The 17,690-nt window shown below is 44.0% G+C and overlaps 1 protein-coding gene across 1 annotated transcript; it reads right to left on the bottom strand.

Annotated features, from left to right (window-relative positions):
- Positions 1–203: 203 nt before the first annotated feature.
- APMAP (adipocyte plasma membrane associated protein) lies at positions 204–17,353 on the bottom strand. The gene is made up of 9 exons (XM_087777059.1): positions 17,199–17,353; positions 13,192–13,308; positions 9,980–10,095; positions 7,842–7,934; positions 4,750–4,866; positions 3,278–3,452; positions 2,685–2,819; positions 2,124–2,316; positions 204–1,065 (listed from the first exon to the last, which is right to left on the bottom strand). The coding sequence occupies exons 1-9, from the start codon at positions 17,288–17,290 to the stop codon at positions 856–858; spliced, it is 1,248 nt and encodes a 415-aa protein (XP_087633185.1). The 5' UTR covers positions 17,291–17,353; the 3' UTR covers positions 204–855.
- Between the last annotated feature and the right edge of the window lie 337 nt (positions 17,354–17,690).

Raw genomic sequence — 17,690 nt, 5'->3', positions numbered from 1 at the left:
AGCTGGCCCTCTCCGCCCCAACGTCCCTCAGGAACGGACACCTACATAATGAAGAGGAGACTTACAGGACCTGGTCAACACGGAGGAAATACTATAAGTCACCCTTTTTAAACCAGCTGGAATTAGTCTTTAATAACATAGAAAATGCAACTTCCATTCATCATCTGACTACAATGCTATAAAGAAACACAGGAGTCCACAGATAATGATCAAATTTGATTCTGCATGTTGATTAACAGTTAATTGTAGCGTCTGATGTTGATTACACAGGCTGGAATTGAAGAAACCCAAATGGTATAACTAGACTTCTAGACTTCTAGGCATGTTCTGGATGTTGCTGCCTCTACCACAGCACCATGGTATGACATTAGAACATGCATTGTAATCACTCCTAAACAGGAGGGTCTAAAACAGAAATAAACACATGCAAGGCATCCTCTTCAATCCAAATCATACACAATTAAATTCCATACATCACAAATCCTTCCAGTGTAAGAAGACATACAGTTGCATTAAAGGTAACGGATGATGTCTGCTTAAGACGACTCCAAACAGGTCTGGGCGTGGAAAAGCAATGGATTCTCTTTAAGGAGCACGTAACCTTATTAAGATGCCCCACAATACTCCTCAGATACTAATAATTACGCATGCCAACTCCAAAGCAAGTGCACTCAAACCAAGGAAAAGGACAGGTACAGCAAGCTGTACGTTTTCCTATGGCAACGGAACAGTGCTACTGCACGTTAACAGACTGTCTTTCGCTTTTTGTCCTTGGTCACACACTGCCTCGAGCACATGCTTCCTTTGTACCTCTGGAGTATTACAGGACAGTGGCACTTTATAGTGGATGGAGAGTTAAACTTGCTGAAGATTAAGTCTGCAAATAAACGGAGACCAGTAGGAGCCCAGGTAAAGATATCCATTGTGCTCATGAGCCTCACTAACATAAGCTACCGTCACTCCACTGGGATCATGAAAGCTTCTTCTGTAGGATCCTGTCTCACTAAGTTCAACAACAAGGCCATATTTGGGCACAAACTTTGTCACGGTTTCTTGACTCAGCAGCTAAAAGAAAAAGAAAAAAAGAAAATTAACAACGAAAGATTTTGTTCTCCGCAATTAGATCTGACACTTATACAAAGACCATTCCACACTCCTTGGAAGTAGCAGCTAAGAACATAAGCACAGATTTTGAGTAAACACTTTTACACAGGCTTAACACATTAACATCTGAAAAGCCAACTTTAAAAAAAAAAAGACGACCAGCAGAAGCATACTGAAAGGATGTCCACGCAGGAGACATCAGCTTGTTCTGGTACAGTTGATGCCAAGCAGCAGACATCATGCTCTGCCCACCATAGCATCAGTTTGTTAAGGCTCCTGCACAACACTAGAAGAGACAACAGATTTTACAAGGACAGCACAGTGTTTGTTTAGCTGAAATGGCACTTCCATCCTAAACACTGCTTGTTATTTTGGGGTTTTTTTGAGAACAGAAGGATTTTCAAGTCTTTTTGTTGTTTAAAAAGCACCATGCTGTTTCTTTAGCATCAGATATCCCTTACAAAATACATTATTCTTGCTCACCCTCATCCTAAAGGGGGGTGTGACACAACAACAGGCATATTGAGTCAGAACAAAGTGTCACCTAGCACCATACATAACATACACACTGTCTCCTAGGATGCCTAGGGTAGTCATTAGAACAGGCCAGACTTCCCAAATGCTCTCCGGACACCTGGCAATAAGTAGTATAGGCACTGCGGGTACAAAGGTGAAGTCTTCACATATCCAAATGTAGATCCTGTGTTGCTGCATGGCTAGGGCAGAGATAGTCTCTTTTTCTTTCCTGAGATCAAGATGGAAGGCAACTTAAGAGATGTGTACCTGCTACTCAGAGAAGCAAACGTTAGTTTTACTACCTATGGATATGTAAGGACTGTTCTACCTGGGGACAACCACAACAGTTTTAACCACGGCACTAAAAAAAATTTGAAAATCTTCCTATGAAGAGGAAGAAACAGGACAAACATACTTATCACTTCCATTCCTATACTAAAGGTGACTTTTAAGTTGTTGTTTGTTTTGGTGGTTTTTTTTTTTGTTTTTTTGTTTTTTTTTACCTTAAATATCATCCTTTTAATCCATGGTTTTTCGGACAAGAAATCCAACAAAGAAAATCCAGGATTGGGCCGGACAGCTGCCATAGCTACCCAATATCCTCCAGAGCTGCTTAACCTGATATTATGTGGTAAACCAGGCATATTCTCAACAAACATATCTGCTCCACCCTTCATCAGCCCAGACACGTAATACCTGAAAGTTATAGACAGTAGGATTAGGACACCTTAACTCAAGCAATCTAAGTAATAAATAAAAGTCCCAAAATGAATTCACTTAAAAAAAAAAAAGAATTTCTTTTTTCCTTATTTTGGTACAGGGAAATACAGCACAGCCACGTTCCTCTCCCCAGAAAAAGTCAGCTTACTACACTATGCTCATGATGGAAAGACCATGAAGTCCAGATGTTTACAGTGAAAGAAAAAATGAAGCATTGAGGAAGGCCACCTTCTTTGCCATTGATAACTAGACATGAATAGAGTGTAAGGTTTCTTTTGTCATTCAACTCATTTATTTAAACAAACTCTGAACAGAGAGTAGTAATAATTTCAGCAAAGTCATACCTTCTGATTCTAGCCATGGTTGTCTCCTGCACCAGGACAAAGTCTTCTGCAGGAGAGAGCTGGACACCACTGGGAAACCTCAGCCCCACCATTAAGACTTTCACTTCTTTTGTTACTGTGTCATATTCAAGCAGGCTAAAAAGAAACCATTATATATGGTTTTGAGTGAAGACAAATATTTATTCATCTTGGTTTCATTCTCCAGGCATTCTATCTTCTCTCACATGCACTTCACTTAAGTTAAAAAGGCAGAATAGCCAGGAAGCATTTGTTTATGAACACAGGAGAAATACTAAGCCACTTGAGATCAGCAGCATTCATGAAGGACTTAGGCTGAACATAATGCTAACACCTTCCCTTTTAAAATAGATGTTCCATGCAAGTCCTCTTGAAGGAAAAAGAGGGATCTCATTTATTTCGCTGCAGGTCTCATTAGCAACATCCACACATTGTCTCACCCTCTCCTGGGCAGTGCAGTGTTTGCACAGGTGGTTTATAAAGAGAAAAAAAACTTGAAGACCAAGGAAGTGGTCAAGTCCATTCCTACAGCTGAGCTTACAATAAGTTAAATACCTTGGGGAAGAGATACTTGCCGCCCATCATCTGTGCCTTCCATAATCAAAAACAAGTAGTCTCGTCTTTTCCATTTGCTACTGGAGTCAGTGAAGTAGATTTTCCTCCCATCCCTGGTCACTGTAAGATCATTCACAAAGGACAGCTTCTGACCTTCAATTACTGTTTTGGTTGACACAAGCATTTTCGTTTCACCTGGTTACAAAAAGAAAAAAAAAAAAAGACACACAAGACAAGCTTTTGTATGTTCTGCCTTGGAAATGAGTTAAATACTAACATGAAATTAGCAGGCACTTCACATTTTTTCCATTCGTGCCTCTGTTAAGTAATAAGGTTTTGGGTTATAATGGAACAACTCAACACTGAACGTAAATGACCAGGAGAAAATGCTCTTCAGAAAAGCTGAAACAGTAGATGATGTTCCCTATAAGTGCCAGACTTTTCACATTTCTGAAGCTCATATGAAACCAAGTGCAAACTTGGGTCCCATCCTTGTAGAAGGATGCAGGCAAGCCTATCACTACTCCTTCTTTCCCCATAAATCTGTAGGAATAAAGAGTAGTACTTTCTAAACATTAAAACATCAGCACGTTCACTAAACTGCCCTGCCACAGTCACCTCTGCCACATATTACCAGGCAAATTATTAAGGTCAAATCTCTAAAAATTAACCAAAATGTATTGAAGTCATCTTTGGGCACAGGGTTTGGGTTGGTTTGTTTGCTCGTTTTTTGTCATGACTGAGCTAATATGGCAGCTGTCTGCCGTCAAAAGGGGAAACCTTGATCATTCCCTCCCAGAGCCACACAGTCTGAGCCCTTCAAGTTGCTAGGCGAGATCCTAGCATTTGGCTAGCCTCCCTCTCCCCACCTGAAGCCAATTTGGAGATGCAAACTGTCAGAAAATCAACCCTACATGAAAGCAACTATCGCCTTCTGACTGCATGGCTCCTAAAACTGAGATCTGGCTCAAGAACATACAATGAAGGGCACAACGCAACAGTGCCTTTCTCACCAGGAACAAGCTACTTGATCTTCAGCCGCACCAAAATATATCTTTCTTCACTTTCTATAGATTGGGGTTACAGGGAAGTCAAGAGCTCTTCACTATCACACAGCAAGATCAAGGCAGAAACAGAAGTACAGCAAACATGACAAAAAGTTTATGTAACAGCAATATTTTTCTTCCCTTTATGAAAACTGAAACAGCTACACAGAGCTTTATTCATGGATCCCGAGGTACCAGTTTTGACAACCAAAAGCATATGGCACCAGAAGATAAGCCACTGGTAACTCTGATCCAGACAGACATAGAGAGGAAATGATGGCTACAAGAAAATAAATATCAAGTTCTTGCACGGCATATTTCATCCAGACAGCTCCAAACCACTTTACAGAGAAGGCAGGCCTTGTTTTGCCTGCAATGTCTAGCAAAGCTGCAAATGAAGCCCAGATTTATCAGTGGAAGAGAACTTCTCAGCAGAAAAGTCATACCTGTACCAGGATTAACTTCATAGAGTCCATAATAAGCATCTGCCACAAAAAGGGTGTCATTTGGCCCCACTCTGATGCCAAGTGGTCTTCCACATGTTGGCTCATCTTCAGGGGTTCCTTAGGAAACAATTTTTAAACGGTTTTCCAAATAGAAATAAATACAAGGCATTCAGGCTACCTACATAGGTCAGACTGTAGCTTAACAAAACTCCACGGCCAGCACCACACACATTCAAAGAAATTATTCTTACTCTCCTAGCTGTGAGTGAAACAGATATCCCCACGTTTTCACCAGTCTAGAGATAACCATATAATTTGCCAGGCTGGTAGCTAGCTAACAGCTGCCCCGAGTAGGGCTGAATCTCAGAAAACTGGATTTAACTAAACGCTTCTTCTCAGAAAGAATTGGTTTTACCGTGGGTTTCTTTTTCAAATTAAAAGAAAAAAAAAAACCACAAACCAAAACAAAAACCATGCACATCTTGAAACTTTCCTTTTCTGGAAAGGTCCGATGCTGTCAAGAAACTCAAGACACAGACACTGAAGACTTCTATATGAGAAGGAAGGGGAATACTGCTGATCTGAAAAATTTGTCTACTTGAGTCCTGAAGAACTAAGAACTTCAGAACATCTGTAGCTTGAAAGATTAGCAAGAGAAACTTCTGCAGAAGATAGTCAGTTACAGTCTTTCCACTTCCCTCCCCAACTCAAGGAGGGCAAGACAGAAGTCTAGGCTCCCCACTACCTCTTTGGCCCCAAAGAAATAGGGCAGCATAATCTTCCCACCTCTCCCAAGCTGTACAAGTCCAATGGAAATGAGCAGTGGAAAGGCGATTCTCTGTATCCATCCCAGCCCACATTCAGGCCTAAGCAGCAGCTGGAAGTCCAGCTTCCTATCAGCTGGCAGCAGACTTCGCTGGCTGTCAGCGCCAAGGCTGTTCTACCTGTTAGGCAGCCAAGAGAGTGCTTCCAAATCAGTCCAGAGCCTAATCATGTGAACCTCCACGTAAAATTACATAGCTAAAATGCTGAATGTGTCGATGCGAGCTACATAAAGACAGCAACAGTTCCTGCCCATAATTTCTGTCTAACTGGCAACCAGCACAGGGCTGCAGAACCTCATGTAAGCTTCTACATCGTTACCGCAAACAAAACCACCCACAGTCCAACAAACGCCAGCCAGGCTTCTCAGACTACCCAGGCAGTACTGAGATGGCCAACATTAAGCTTCCTCATAGAAATGGTTCTGTTAATAAACAAGCCACTACCAGTTTTTCCTCACTCAGTTCCAGAAATCTCATTAAATGAAGCAAATAAGTGGTTCAGAAAGAAGTGTGGAACTCAACAAGAAATAACTGCAATTTAGCATTGAGAAAACATAAATATTGTGACCAATGGAAGACCTCTGCTAAAGCAGGTGCAGCCACCACAACCCCCCACTGTACTTACAAAGAGGAAGGGAAATTAGCACACCAAAATGCAAGGCAAAATTCAGTAGATAGGGAAGGGGATATTTATTTTTAAACATCTCTAAATAAGTTGATCTTTCCCACTCACACATTATCTCAGAGTTCATTCACTCACACTTGTTTAGAATCATAGAATCGTTAAGGTTGGAAAAGACCCTTAAGATCATCGAGTCCAACTGTTAACCTAGCACTGCCAAGTCCAGCACTAAACCATGTCCTCAAGCACCACATCTATCCGTCCTTTAAACACCTCCAGGGATGGAGACTCAACCATTTCCCTGGGCAGCCTGTTCCAATGCTTGACCACCCTTTCGGTGAAGAAGTTTTTCCTAATGTCTAACCTAAACCTCCCCGGCCCAGCTTGAGGCCCTTTCCTCTCGTCCTGTCACTCATTACTAGGGAGAAGAGACCGACCCCCAACTTGCTACAACCTCCTTTCAGGTAGTTGTACAGAGCAATAAGGTCTCCCCTCAGCCTCCTCTTCTCCAGACTAAACAACCCCAGCTCCCTCAGCCTCTCCTCACCAGACTTGTGCTCTAGACCCTTCACCAGCTTCGTTGCCCTTCTCTGGCCACACTCCAGCACCTCGATGTCCTTCTTGGAGTGAGGGGCCAAAAACTGAACACAGGACTCGAGGTGCAGCCTCACCAGTGCTGAGTACAGGGGCACTATCACCTCCCTGGTCCTGCTGGCCACACTATTCTTGATACAAGCCAGGATGCCTTTGGCCTTCTTGGCCACTTGAGCACACTGCTGGCTCATGTTCAGGCAGCTGTCAACCAACACCACCAGGTCCTTTTCCGCCAGACAGCTCTCCAGCCACTCTTCCCCCAGCCTGTAGCGTTGCATGGGGTTGTTGTCACCCAAGTGCAGGACCCGGCACTTAGCCTTGTTGAACCTCATGCAGTTGGCCCTGGCCCAACGATCCAGCGCCTGTCCAGATCCCTCTGCAGGGCCTTCCTACCCTCCAGCAGATCGACACTTCCACCCAACTTGGTGTCATCTGCAAACTTACTTAGGGTGCACTCGATCCCCTCATCCAGATCATCAATGAAGATGTTGAACAGAACCAGCCCCCGTTTAGAAGTCCTCAGGTTTTATGGGGTGGCCTTCACCTCAGAATCTTGCTGACTTCAGCTTCCATAAATATTAGGCCAAGTTGCTGCCCATTTTCTTCTTGTTTAGGATATGTGCTTTTTCTAGATGGACTAACAGGAAAAGTACTGTTATTTGTGATGCACTTCACCCTGGTCTTCCTCCCGGTGTTAAGATGCAGGATCTTCTACCGACAAGTCACCCATGCTGCAGCCTTATGAGAGTGCAGGCCTTGTAGTCATGACAAAAACCCGCATTCCTAAATTTTACTGCTGGGAACAGTGTCCTTTGTTATCAAGAGCACCCATTCCCATTCTTTTGGCCCTTTGTTCTGCTGTTCCTTCCAGTGCTTATATACATGTTTCCACTCATACTTCATTCATACAAATATATTAATATTTCTGTTACAAATCTCTACAGAGGAAGATATGCACTTGCATGAGCAATCCAGACACAACACCAGTTTAATCAACACAAGCCCTGACCCCGATGTTTCCAGGTATACTATGTTCAGGAGCTGTCACTCACCACAAGGACCATGGCCAATTCTGGCTATTGTTTGTATTTCTCCATCTTCAATTTTGATAATCTTTCCATCAGCTGTCCCAGTAAATAGCGCATCTGCAAAAACAACTGGTGTGATTAGCTTGATCACAAAACTATAGCGGCAAACATCCTTCTACACGATCCTTCTACTAGCGTGAAGTAGAATTCATGTTTAAGATATAGTGAAGTAACAGTCGTCTTCAGTCATAGCAAAAGAATAAAGAGGGAAGGGAAAAGATGGAAGAAATCTAACCAAATACTCTTATTTGCCTTCAACTCAAAAAGAAGAGGAAGGATTTAAGGCTTAGGAGTTGTGAATATGGGATATGAACCTTTTCACCCCTAAGTGGTCCAAATCCTTGGTTAAAGGTGGATGTAACAACTTAATGGCTAGTCATCGGATTGATCCCTCTGGCCAAATTTCTACATCATCATAAAATGCACTCAGGCACTGCATCCATCTTGCCACTCTTCAACAAGAGACTGACTATATAAAACTTCTCGTTCTAATACAGTCCACATTGGCTGCCTGCCAATGCTCATATTGTATCAGTTCTGGAGAATAATTACAAAAACCATAGCAACTGAACAACCACCCAAATCAAAAGCATTGCCAAATTACTGTATTCATGCCAAGCCATGTGATAACATAAGACAGATTCACTGAATACAAACAACACACAAACTTTTCCATACAACCAAATTGAATGAAAGGCCGTTGGATTAGTAGAGCCCATTGCTTGAACTTTTCCACCTCCAATTTAACTGATGTTTTAAGTTTGCTAATTACACTTTTAAAAGGGAATAAGATGACTTCAACATTTATTCATACAAAAGTTATTCCCAGTCAGGTTGATTATTTCACCCATAGGTCAGTTGTCCCTTGCAGGAAGGTTTCCTTAAAGAGTTTCCAATGAGACTGATGAAACTAGGTGACAGAAAAGAATCAGTAGCTTCAGGTAATCACTTTAGCACATTGTTAACAGAGATAGGTACAAAAAGCTTAATCCGAGGAAAGAATTTACAGTAGTTTCTTGCTTGGTAAAATATTTTTTAGAAATATTTTACTAATTTATTGGAAGATATAGCAGAAGGAAAATAAATTATACGGCTACTGAGCACCTCTTGTACTGAAGGATGTTTCAGTAAGGGCCTTGCTTGCAACTCCCACACCCTTTCCTTTTAACATTAAAGCAGTCAAGGACTCATGTCAAGAGTAGTTTCTAGCCTTACCCCCACTCAGGAGGCACAGGGAACAACCCCTGCACAAACCTGCTTTCCTGCCAAGTAGGTGTCACGCCATTACAAGCCTAGCCAACTCATTAAGAAACTGCTCAGAGGTGGCATGGGTTTGTGATTTGGGGAGAACACACGTGCGGTAAGAAAGAAGTGGATGGCACATGTAATGCATGCAACAGCACTAAAATGTAAATATACTATTGTCGTGGTTTAACCCCAGCCAGTAACTAAGCACCACGCAGCCGCTCGCTCACTCCCCACCAGTGGGATGGGGGAGAGAATCAGAAGGGTAAAAGGGAGAAAACTCGTGGGTTGAGATAAGAACAGTTTAATAATTGAAGTAAAATAAATTAGAACAGTTAAATAGGCAAAGCAAAAACCGTGCACGCAAACAAAGCAAAACAAGGAATTCATTCACTACTTCCCATCAGCAGGCAGGTGTTCAGCCATCTCCAGAAAAGCAGGGCTCCATCACGCATAACGGTTACTTGGGAAGACAAACGTCATCATACCCAATGTCCCCCTCCTTCCCTCTTCTTCCCCCAGCTTATATACTGAGCATGACGTCACATGGTATGGAATAGCCCTTGGGCCAGTCTGGGTCAAACATAAGTAGCCCCTGACTACATTGCTGATGGTTTCAGTCCTGGAAGATAGGGATTTTTAAGCTGGCAAGCAGATTTATTTTATACTGGGGAAAGGAGAAAAGCAGTACACAGCAGCCAGGTTTTGCTGCATAACACAATTATTTTTTTAAAAGCCTGCATATTCAAAATAACTTCTCCAGTTTGTTACGTAAGAGCTATATTGCTGAACAAACCCTTATCAACGGAGCAACATTTAAAGACCATTCTTTAAAAGCTTATCTTGTCAGTGCTTACCCCCAATATTGGCAATGGACTCTGGTCCGACCAGCTGGTTTTCCCATAACCGTTCAGCTTTGCGTAACTTGATATTGGGCTCTAGCACACCCGTCAGGAGGGGAGGTTCCTTCAAACTGCAAAACAGAACACAGACCTCATGATCCTTTGCACAAATCTGCAAATACTCTTGAGCAACGTATTGGGTCATTGTTTTCCTAGTTTGCCACCTCCTGCAAACCTGACCTATGCTTTACATAAAGCATATTTCCAAACAGAAAACACAGCTGACAAGCTGAAAAATTGACTCCTGTTCATCAAGGATCATAATTTTCTGGTTCTGCTGATCAGAAGAGTTGCAGTTACGTGTTCCTAAGCTGTATCTGGAAATCTATACAGCTTTAAGTCCAACAACACCTTCCCAGTTCATCTATCTTACACAAAGGCAAAGAATTTCGGCATTACCACAACACAAAAGAATAACTGCTTTCTTACTCAGCTGAATGAGTTGTTTGTACCAGAATATTTTTCCTAAGTAGACATATGCAAATTCCTAAGCAAAAAGGTTTTAACATTTAAAAGCCTGGCATTTTACAATATACTGAGATCTGACACTGCATAGCATTTTCATCACGGAGAAAAAATAATTTTTAATTACTAATTAGCATACAACTAGGGGAAAAAAAGTGTTCCAGTAGTTTGAGCGCTAGGACACACATGCTTTCATACCATACTGTATGGTATATTCTTGTTCATGACTTGAATGCATGCCCGTAGAGAAAGACCAACTCAAAGGAATAAGTTGCACATAAACTTAGAGGTTATTGAACTGAAATCTCAAAATGACAAAATAAGGTCCAGTCGTGCAAGCCCTTATTCACATAAATAGCCAGGTTCAAGCCAACTGGAGTTCTAACCAACTACAGAGATACAGAGAAGGGAAGTAGTAAGATGCCTACACAGCTTCAACTTAAATACCAGGATCCAAAGCACCGTGCTTCAAAACCAGCCTTAACTGTGCTGACAAACTCAAATATGTTTCAGTCTCTCAGGTTCTTAAAAACACACACATAAGCCACCTCAGTCTCCATGAGTTAAGGATTTCAAGTTATTACTAAAAAGCTGCATACATGCCCAGGGTGGTAAGCTCATTAGGTGTTCATTCACAAGAGTATGCTAAAGCTCCCTAGGCCAAGTTCTGAAAGAATTTTTCAATATTTTTTTTTTTAAGTAACTCCTTATATGACCATAAGTAAATGCCTTCCACCTGTAGAATCAATCTTAAAAAGATGAGGTTTGACTCCAAAACTTGCCCAGGTTCACAGGATCCAGGACCTATTTGTCACCAACCACATTGCAACTCTACTGCTCATACAGTGAAAATCATTACAATTTCTAGAGCTTCAGTGACTGAGGGAAAAAAAGTCAACTGAAATTGCAACCTATAAAAGCCATGACAATTGAGGAAAACAGGTTCACAACACAAATAATTCAGAAGGAGAGAAAAATACACACTTTTATCTGTCTGGTTACAGACAGCAAACTTTCCTTTAAGTATGCGTTACTGCAGTGGCAAAGGCAACTAAATTACTTGCTCCTGTCCACAGAAGATTTTCAGCAGAGTTGTCTTCACAATACTAACACAAATTCGTTTTCCATCCCTTCTTCCAAGCATTAGAGAGTTTCAGATGAGGATGACAGGCTTCAGATAAGGAACGCATTTGCTGGGAACCCTGGACAGTTGTGTTTCCAAGCACAAAATCCTCCCTGGGACCAATATTATCTAAGACAGGCTCACAGAGAAAAAAGGTGAAATAAACCAGAGTTGCAGGAATTTCACATGGAGTTTCACAGATCACATCTGCTTTTTTTCTCCCACCTCTTATTCCTCATTATTTTCAGTGGCTTACAGGAATAACATCACTATTAGCAAATGAGATTTCTAGGTGTTCTTTCACTGAAAGGATTGATTCAAGCAGCATCTACCTCCTTCACCTTTTTCAAAACATTTCAGAAACATCACACAGAATCATCCTATCTATTGTACAGACTGGAACCACTTCTGGCAGTGAAGCTAAGAAGCTAATTAAGAATGTACAGCAATATAAGCCAGTGACTTGGGCAGAGCAGAATTGTTCTCCTGGTCTTGTAAAAGGGAAAAGTAAGAAACGTAACCATGCAGAACATTGTTACCCTGGACCAGCATTAGACCAGGACTATATAATAGGAAAAGAAAGCATTATAGACGCGTCCTATAGGCTTTCAGAATTACTGTTCAGTTGTGATGTATTTCAGGGAATTGGGTTTTGTTAAACCCAACCACAGCAGAAAGCATTTAATTATGATTTGCAATGAGGCAGCTTATGTCTAATAGCCTATTGGCAAGACTTGTAAGTACTACCCTACCACATTAACAGTTTCTTTCAACTCTAGGGATATTTACAGTGTTGTTGTTCCTTTTCATTAAGGAATTATCAAGTTGATCATAAATATTTAGCAGACTGAGCATTTTCACTTACTTCAAAATGCCAGGAGCACTAAACAGCCTGACTCCACCCTATGATAGCAGTCAAAGCACTTCACAAACAACTTCTCCCAACACAGGTCACATCACCTCACATAGTTGATTCACTGTTACACTACACATTTGATACAGACCTTGATTCAGATGTTTATGAATTCAGACAGGGCAGAAATCACCTAGCTGCATTGCTTTATGAGATCTGCATTTAAATATAACATCACCATATGGGTCCGCTGGTACAAAGCGCCAAATCAACTCAGTCAGGTTATCCGTTTCAATTTCCACCCTCAGATAAACAGTCTCTCTTTGACAGAACTATAATAGCCGGGGTACAGCTTGCTGCTTAGTGAAAACGCAGTTCTTGTCCCACAGAAGGCAAGAGTGCACATAAGTAATCACAAGCTCCACTGACAGCTTGAACAGCAGAAAATCATTTTCTAGATTAATGATCAAAGAAAGTAATTCAGCTCCTTCCGTGATCAGTAGTGACACACAACTGCACAAGATAGCTCAGAAACAGACGGGGTATGTGAAGCAAGCCATGGCAATGGATAATACTGCAATCACTCCCCAGTTTCATAATCCAGTTAGAACCACTTTACACAGTTGACTCTTGTTTGCTGGGAAAAACAAAACAAAACAACCAACAGAATACATACAAGAAGTTACACTTCAATAACACTTATTTCAAAACAAAGCAACAATTTACCTTATAGGCTGAGGGTCTATAGGACAATCCAGTAGAACAGTTACTCCAAGCAGGGGCACAGTTACAGATGCAGCCAAAGTCAAGAAGGTAACACGGAACACCTTGCTGCTGTAAGTACTGCCAAAACCAGACAAGAAATAGGATTAACATGCTAAGTTGTTTTAAGATACAATAGTCTTTAAAAAAATTTTAACAGCCTATTTTCTTCACAAAAGGAACCAGAAATACTTATGCCCAACCACCATCCTGAATGACCTTTAAGGTCCATTTTGAACTCGTTAGGATAAGAGAAAGGGATCTTTATCCAGTCTCAGCATACTGGCATCATATGAGGCAGAGTATTCTCATGTACAGGTTTCATGCATGCTACAAGTTACAGCTGACTTAAAACAAAACAAAACAAAAAAAAGAAATGGGGGGAGGTGATGTTGTTTGGTTGGGGTTTCTTTTAACTTGATCTTCAGTTTTGGCAATGGCTTCCATCCCAGCACGAATTTTGGATGAAAAGTTCAACTAAAACAACAAACATTAGAGGAAGTTAAATGAATGCTTGCTTAACTTAGGAACATTAGTTTGAAACTCAAGCCCCAGCACACAAAAGAAATTAAACACCTTCCATTTACCCATCAAAACACACAACAAAAAAGCAAAAACTCTTCTTCCACAGGAGAAAAACAGATTTTGTTCTCAACAAGTTTAGAGGCATCAATCGGGCGTTTACAGGGGAAAGCACAGAGCCACGCTCAACAAATGTAGCCTTGAACTGGAAAAGCAGCTCCCACAATTTCAGCTACTCTGAACCATTCGCTGGCACAGCCAGCCAGTCTCCTCGCAGTATCAATTAAATAAAGGCAAACAGTGCCTGATGGTTCTGCATTAATCCTTGGACCACTTCCACTGTTTCGTCCTTCATTAGCCAATCATCCAGACAGTAGGACATATGAACTACTGCCCAGAGCACAAATATCACAACTGGGGAGCTAATGACATGTACTTGCAGTACTGGTACCAGCATCAAGGTAACCTTTGGGATTATCAGCTGGAACAGCAAGGACAGAACTAGGCCTGGATTTGGTTACCGCTTGCGTGCACAATGTACAGAAGTTGCAATATTCATAGTCCATCACAGCTCTTTCCTGATGCCCCAGCTGCTGCCAGCCCCTCTCCTCTGGCAGCACACATAGGCAGTTAGGATGGAAGCCTGCCCCAGTTTCCCCAGCTCTGCACAGTACCCAACGGGTCATCACAAGTCACGGCACAAATCACCAGGCTGTGCTGAGATGGCTGCCACAAGGATGCTGACAGCCTGTCATGACAAGAGCTGCCGCTGCTGCTAGCCCAAAGCCACAGACAGTTCAGCCTGCTCCAAGAAGTGTTGTTAGCACTGCTGCTGTTGGTCACCAAACTTTCCCCAGCTCCCCCAAGGCACTCACCACCTGAGCCTACTTCCTTTCTACCATGCCCAAGTACTTCTGCTCTCAGGTATACGAAAAAATAAATTTTATTTCTCGCACTCAAGAGCACAGCATTCCCATCATGAACTTCAGCAGTGTTACAGCAACCAGCCTGTCTCCATCTGAGCTGGACCAGGCTGGGAAACTGCTTCAAACAAGCTTTCTCATCTGCACTGACCTCTTCATACTTTCCAAGAGCCAGACTGCCCTTGTAATTAATTAGAATTCAGCACTTCCTGCTTTAACAGTAGATGTCTCGAGGAAGCAACAACCTCCCCTTGGATTTGGAATCAAGAGCGGGTGGTAGAGATAGAAGGTGATCCCCAAGTTCACACAAAGACTTCAGCTGTCAGCCTTGTCCTTCAAAAGACAAAGGCTCGATACTGTAAGATTAAAAGTACTGTCAGCAGACACCTGAGCATCTGTGTGACAGCTGAGAACAGCTCACACAAAAGGAAGCAGATAAAGATGAATGGGAACTCATCTGCCAAAGCCAACTTAATTAAAGCTCCTGAAAGCATGGTTTAAGCAAAGGTCCTATTTCTGATCCTTATTCAAAGCTTGCAAGGAATTGACACTAAAGGAAAAAGGCAGGAAGAATGAGGTGACAAGCAAACTCACACTTCAAGCCTGCAAACTGTAAGACCTATTTTAGATACTGCTGAAACCGCAAGAATTTAAATAAAACCCAAAAACTTAAAAAAAGAAAAAAATTAAAAAGTCAGCTACTCAGAATCCTTATAAAAGTAAACAAACAAAGCATACCCGATATAGAAAACTGACAACTGTAAGTTACTGACTGGTCACTGGAAAGAATCACTGAAGTAATGGTTCAACAACACTGATAAGAAAAACAGAAATCGTTAGCTAATTGTTTTGCTGATAATTAATCCTACATGGACTCCAGCCACAAATCTCAATAATGCAACTTACCAGGACTCTAGCTATAATAACAGCAATTTAGTTGTCACTAAGAACTAAAAAAAGAAGCCATTGCACCAGTTCTTGAAGACAGGCAGCAGGCTGGCAAGACGATATGGGTCACCACAGCCAGGAGTTCAGGCTGCCTCATCCTCTTGGCAGAAGAACTACTGGGGGGTGAGGGCAGAAGGGAAAACAACTGTCATCAAGAGTTTCCGCCGTGGCTCACAGACAGAAAAAGGGAAGCCTCCAGAATTTCTTCCACTGGTTTCATGAGAACAGGACCCATGGATACTCTGGATCATTGCTGGAGCCCTAGAAATTCAACTGATTTGAGCAAAGTTACCAAGAGAGGCTGAAGCCAGGAAGAGCAGTCTCAAGCTGAGAGATGCTAATGCTCTCCTTCAAAAACAGGGGCTACACACGCAAGCCACCATACAGTGTCTTTCATTCTGATGACCCTGAAGGGCAGAGATAAGAATTTGCAAGGTGCTCAAATTGGAAGAGACATAATAGATGGTGATCAAAGTATTACAACTCATCAGCTACTTTATTCAGTGGAAGGCAAAGCAAACACCACCACTTTCTTATTGCAGCTATTGCTGTTAGTTACAGTGAAGCTAATTTTTTGTAAAATTCCTAAACAGAAAATTGTAAATGGAATCTTCTTTAACTTAGCCACAAATGGACTATTCATAAGGTTATTCTATCTCAGACACATATAGACTAGTCTTTATATGGCAGATTACTCTTTAAACTATTGGCAAATATAAACAGACTAACCAGTTATACAGGACTTAATCACACCTACAATAAATCTGTGCAAGCCACAATGGGATAACTATTATTTCTTCACTAGCAAAAGATAAACAGTACCTAAAAAGACCCGGGGGGGGGGGGGGGGGGGGGGAATCAAAACAAAAAAACCACAGCCACAAATGAAGCCATTTTTTGGTTAAAAGCTCTTCCTGCAGCTGGGCAGAAGCAGGTGCGCAGGCCCTGCCCCAAACCCTCCTCCCTCTGTCAGCCGCCTCCAGCAGAAGCAGGAGCACAAGGGAGAGAAGCACCCGCTGCGGAGCCGGGGTGCCGGGAGGCCAGGGGTGCCCGCAGGCTGACACCCACGGGTGCCCCAGCATCACCCCTTGCCGCCAACAGGGAGAGGGGAACTGAGGCCTGGCTCCCTGCTCAGCCCTGGGGCGGCCAGCCCGCCCCTTCCACCCCCCTGGCCCAGGACAGCCTCCCCCAGGGCACTCCGACCCAGCCCAGGGCCTCCCTCACCCGGGCCAGGCCGGGCCGGTGGCGCCTCTCCCCTCCCAGCACACTTCCCAGCCAGGCTTCCCTCAGGCCGGGCCCAATCCCCGCCCTGCAGCCCCAGGTCAGGCCGGGCCCCCCAACCCCCCCACCACGAACCCCCCTCCTCAACTCCCCGGCCAGACCGGGCCCTTCCCCCGGGTCAAGCCGAACAACCCCTCGCACCGGCCAGGCCAGGCCAGGCCAGGCCCGGCCCGGGCCCTCAGCACCCCCCCGTCACACCGCCCACCGCAGCCCGGCCCTCAGGCTAGGCCTGCCCCAGCCCCACGGTAGGCCCCCCCCCCCCCCCCCCCCGTCGAGGGGGTCCGCGCCGGGCCCCACCTGCCCTGCTTGGCCTCCTGCGCCGGGCTGTCCTCGGTGATGACCTGCGGGCGGAACGGCCGGCGCTGCCGCAGGCCCTCCGCCTCATTCATGCTGCCGCCGCCGCGCACCGGCGCTCCCGCCCCGCCCCCTCCGCACACCCCCACGGAGCCGCCCCCGTGGCCCCGCCCCCGCGGCGCCCAGGCCACGCCCCCTTTCTCCCCTCAGGCGGGAGCAGCCCCCGGCGGGCCTGAGGCGAGGGGAGGCCTGATCCCGCGGCCGCTGCCGGCTCTGCGTCCCCGCCGGCGGGCAGTACGGGCTAGCAGCTGCCCTGCCGCCACGGGGATCTCGGCCAGCTCCACCGCTGCCTCCTGGGCGGCCTGGGGCTCCCGTGGGCCGGGCTGGTGCTGCAGTGCCTTTTCCCCCGGGCGCGGCGAGCCCGAGCCCCATGGCCCGCAAGATGGCGCCAGGAAACCGCGACAGGGGGGATTTTCCCCGGGGAGAGGGGAGAAA

This window comes from Nipponia nippon, unplaced genomic scaffold (genome assembly GCF_047370975.1).
Source record: "Nipponia nippon isolate SJK-2023a ecotype South Korea unplaced genomic scaffold, ASM4737097v1 scaffold_4, whole genome shotgun sequence".
Lineage (NCBI taxonomy): Eukaryota > Metazoa > Chordata > Aves > Pelecaniformes > Threskiornithidae > Nipponia > Nipponia nippon.
Note: the sequence above shows the minus strand (reverse complement) of the source record. Positions and strands in the feature narration are given on the sequence as shown.

Excerpts from the sequence above, each read along its gene's own strand:
- APMAP (XM_087777059.1), bottom strand. The coding sequence starts at position 17,290 with ATGAATGAGGCGGAGGGCCTGCGGCAGCGCCGGCCGTTCCGCCCGCAG. Across the intron at positions 3,453-4,749 it reads TGAAGTTAATCCTGGTACAG|GTGAAACGAAAATGCTTGTG; the intron begins GTATGACTTTTC and ends TTTTGTAACCAG. Across the intron at positions 2,317-2,684 it reads ACCATGGCTAGAATCAGAAG|GTATTACGTGTCTGGGCTGA; the intron begins GTATGACTTTGC and ends TATAACTTTCAG.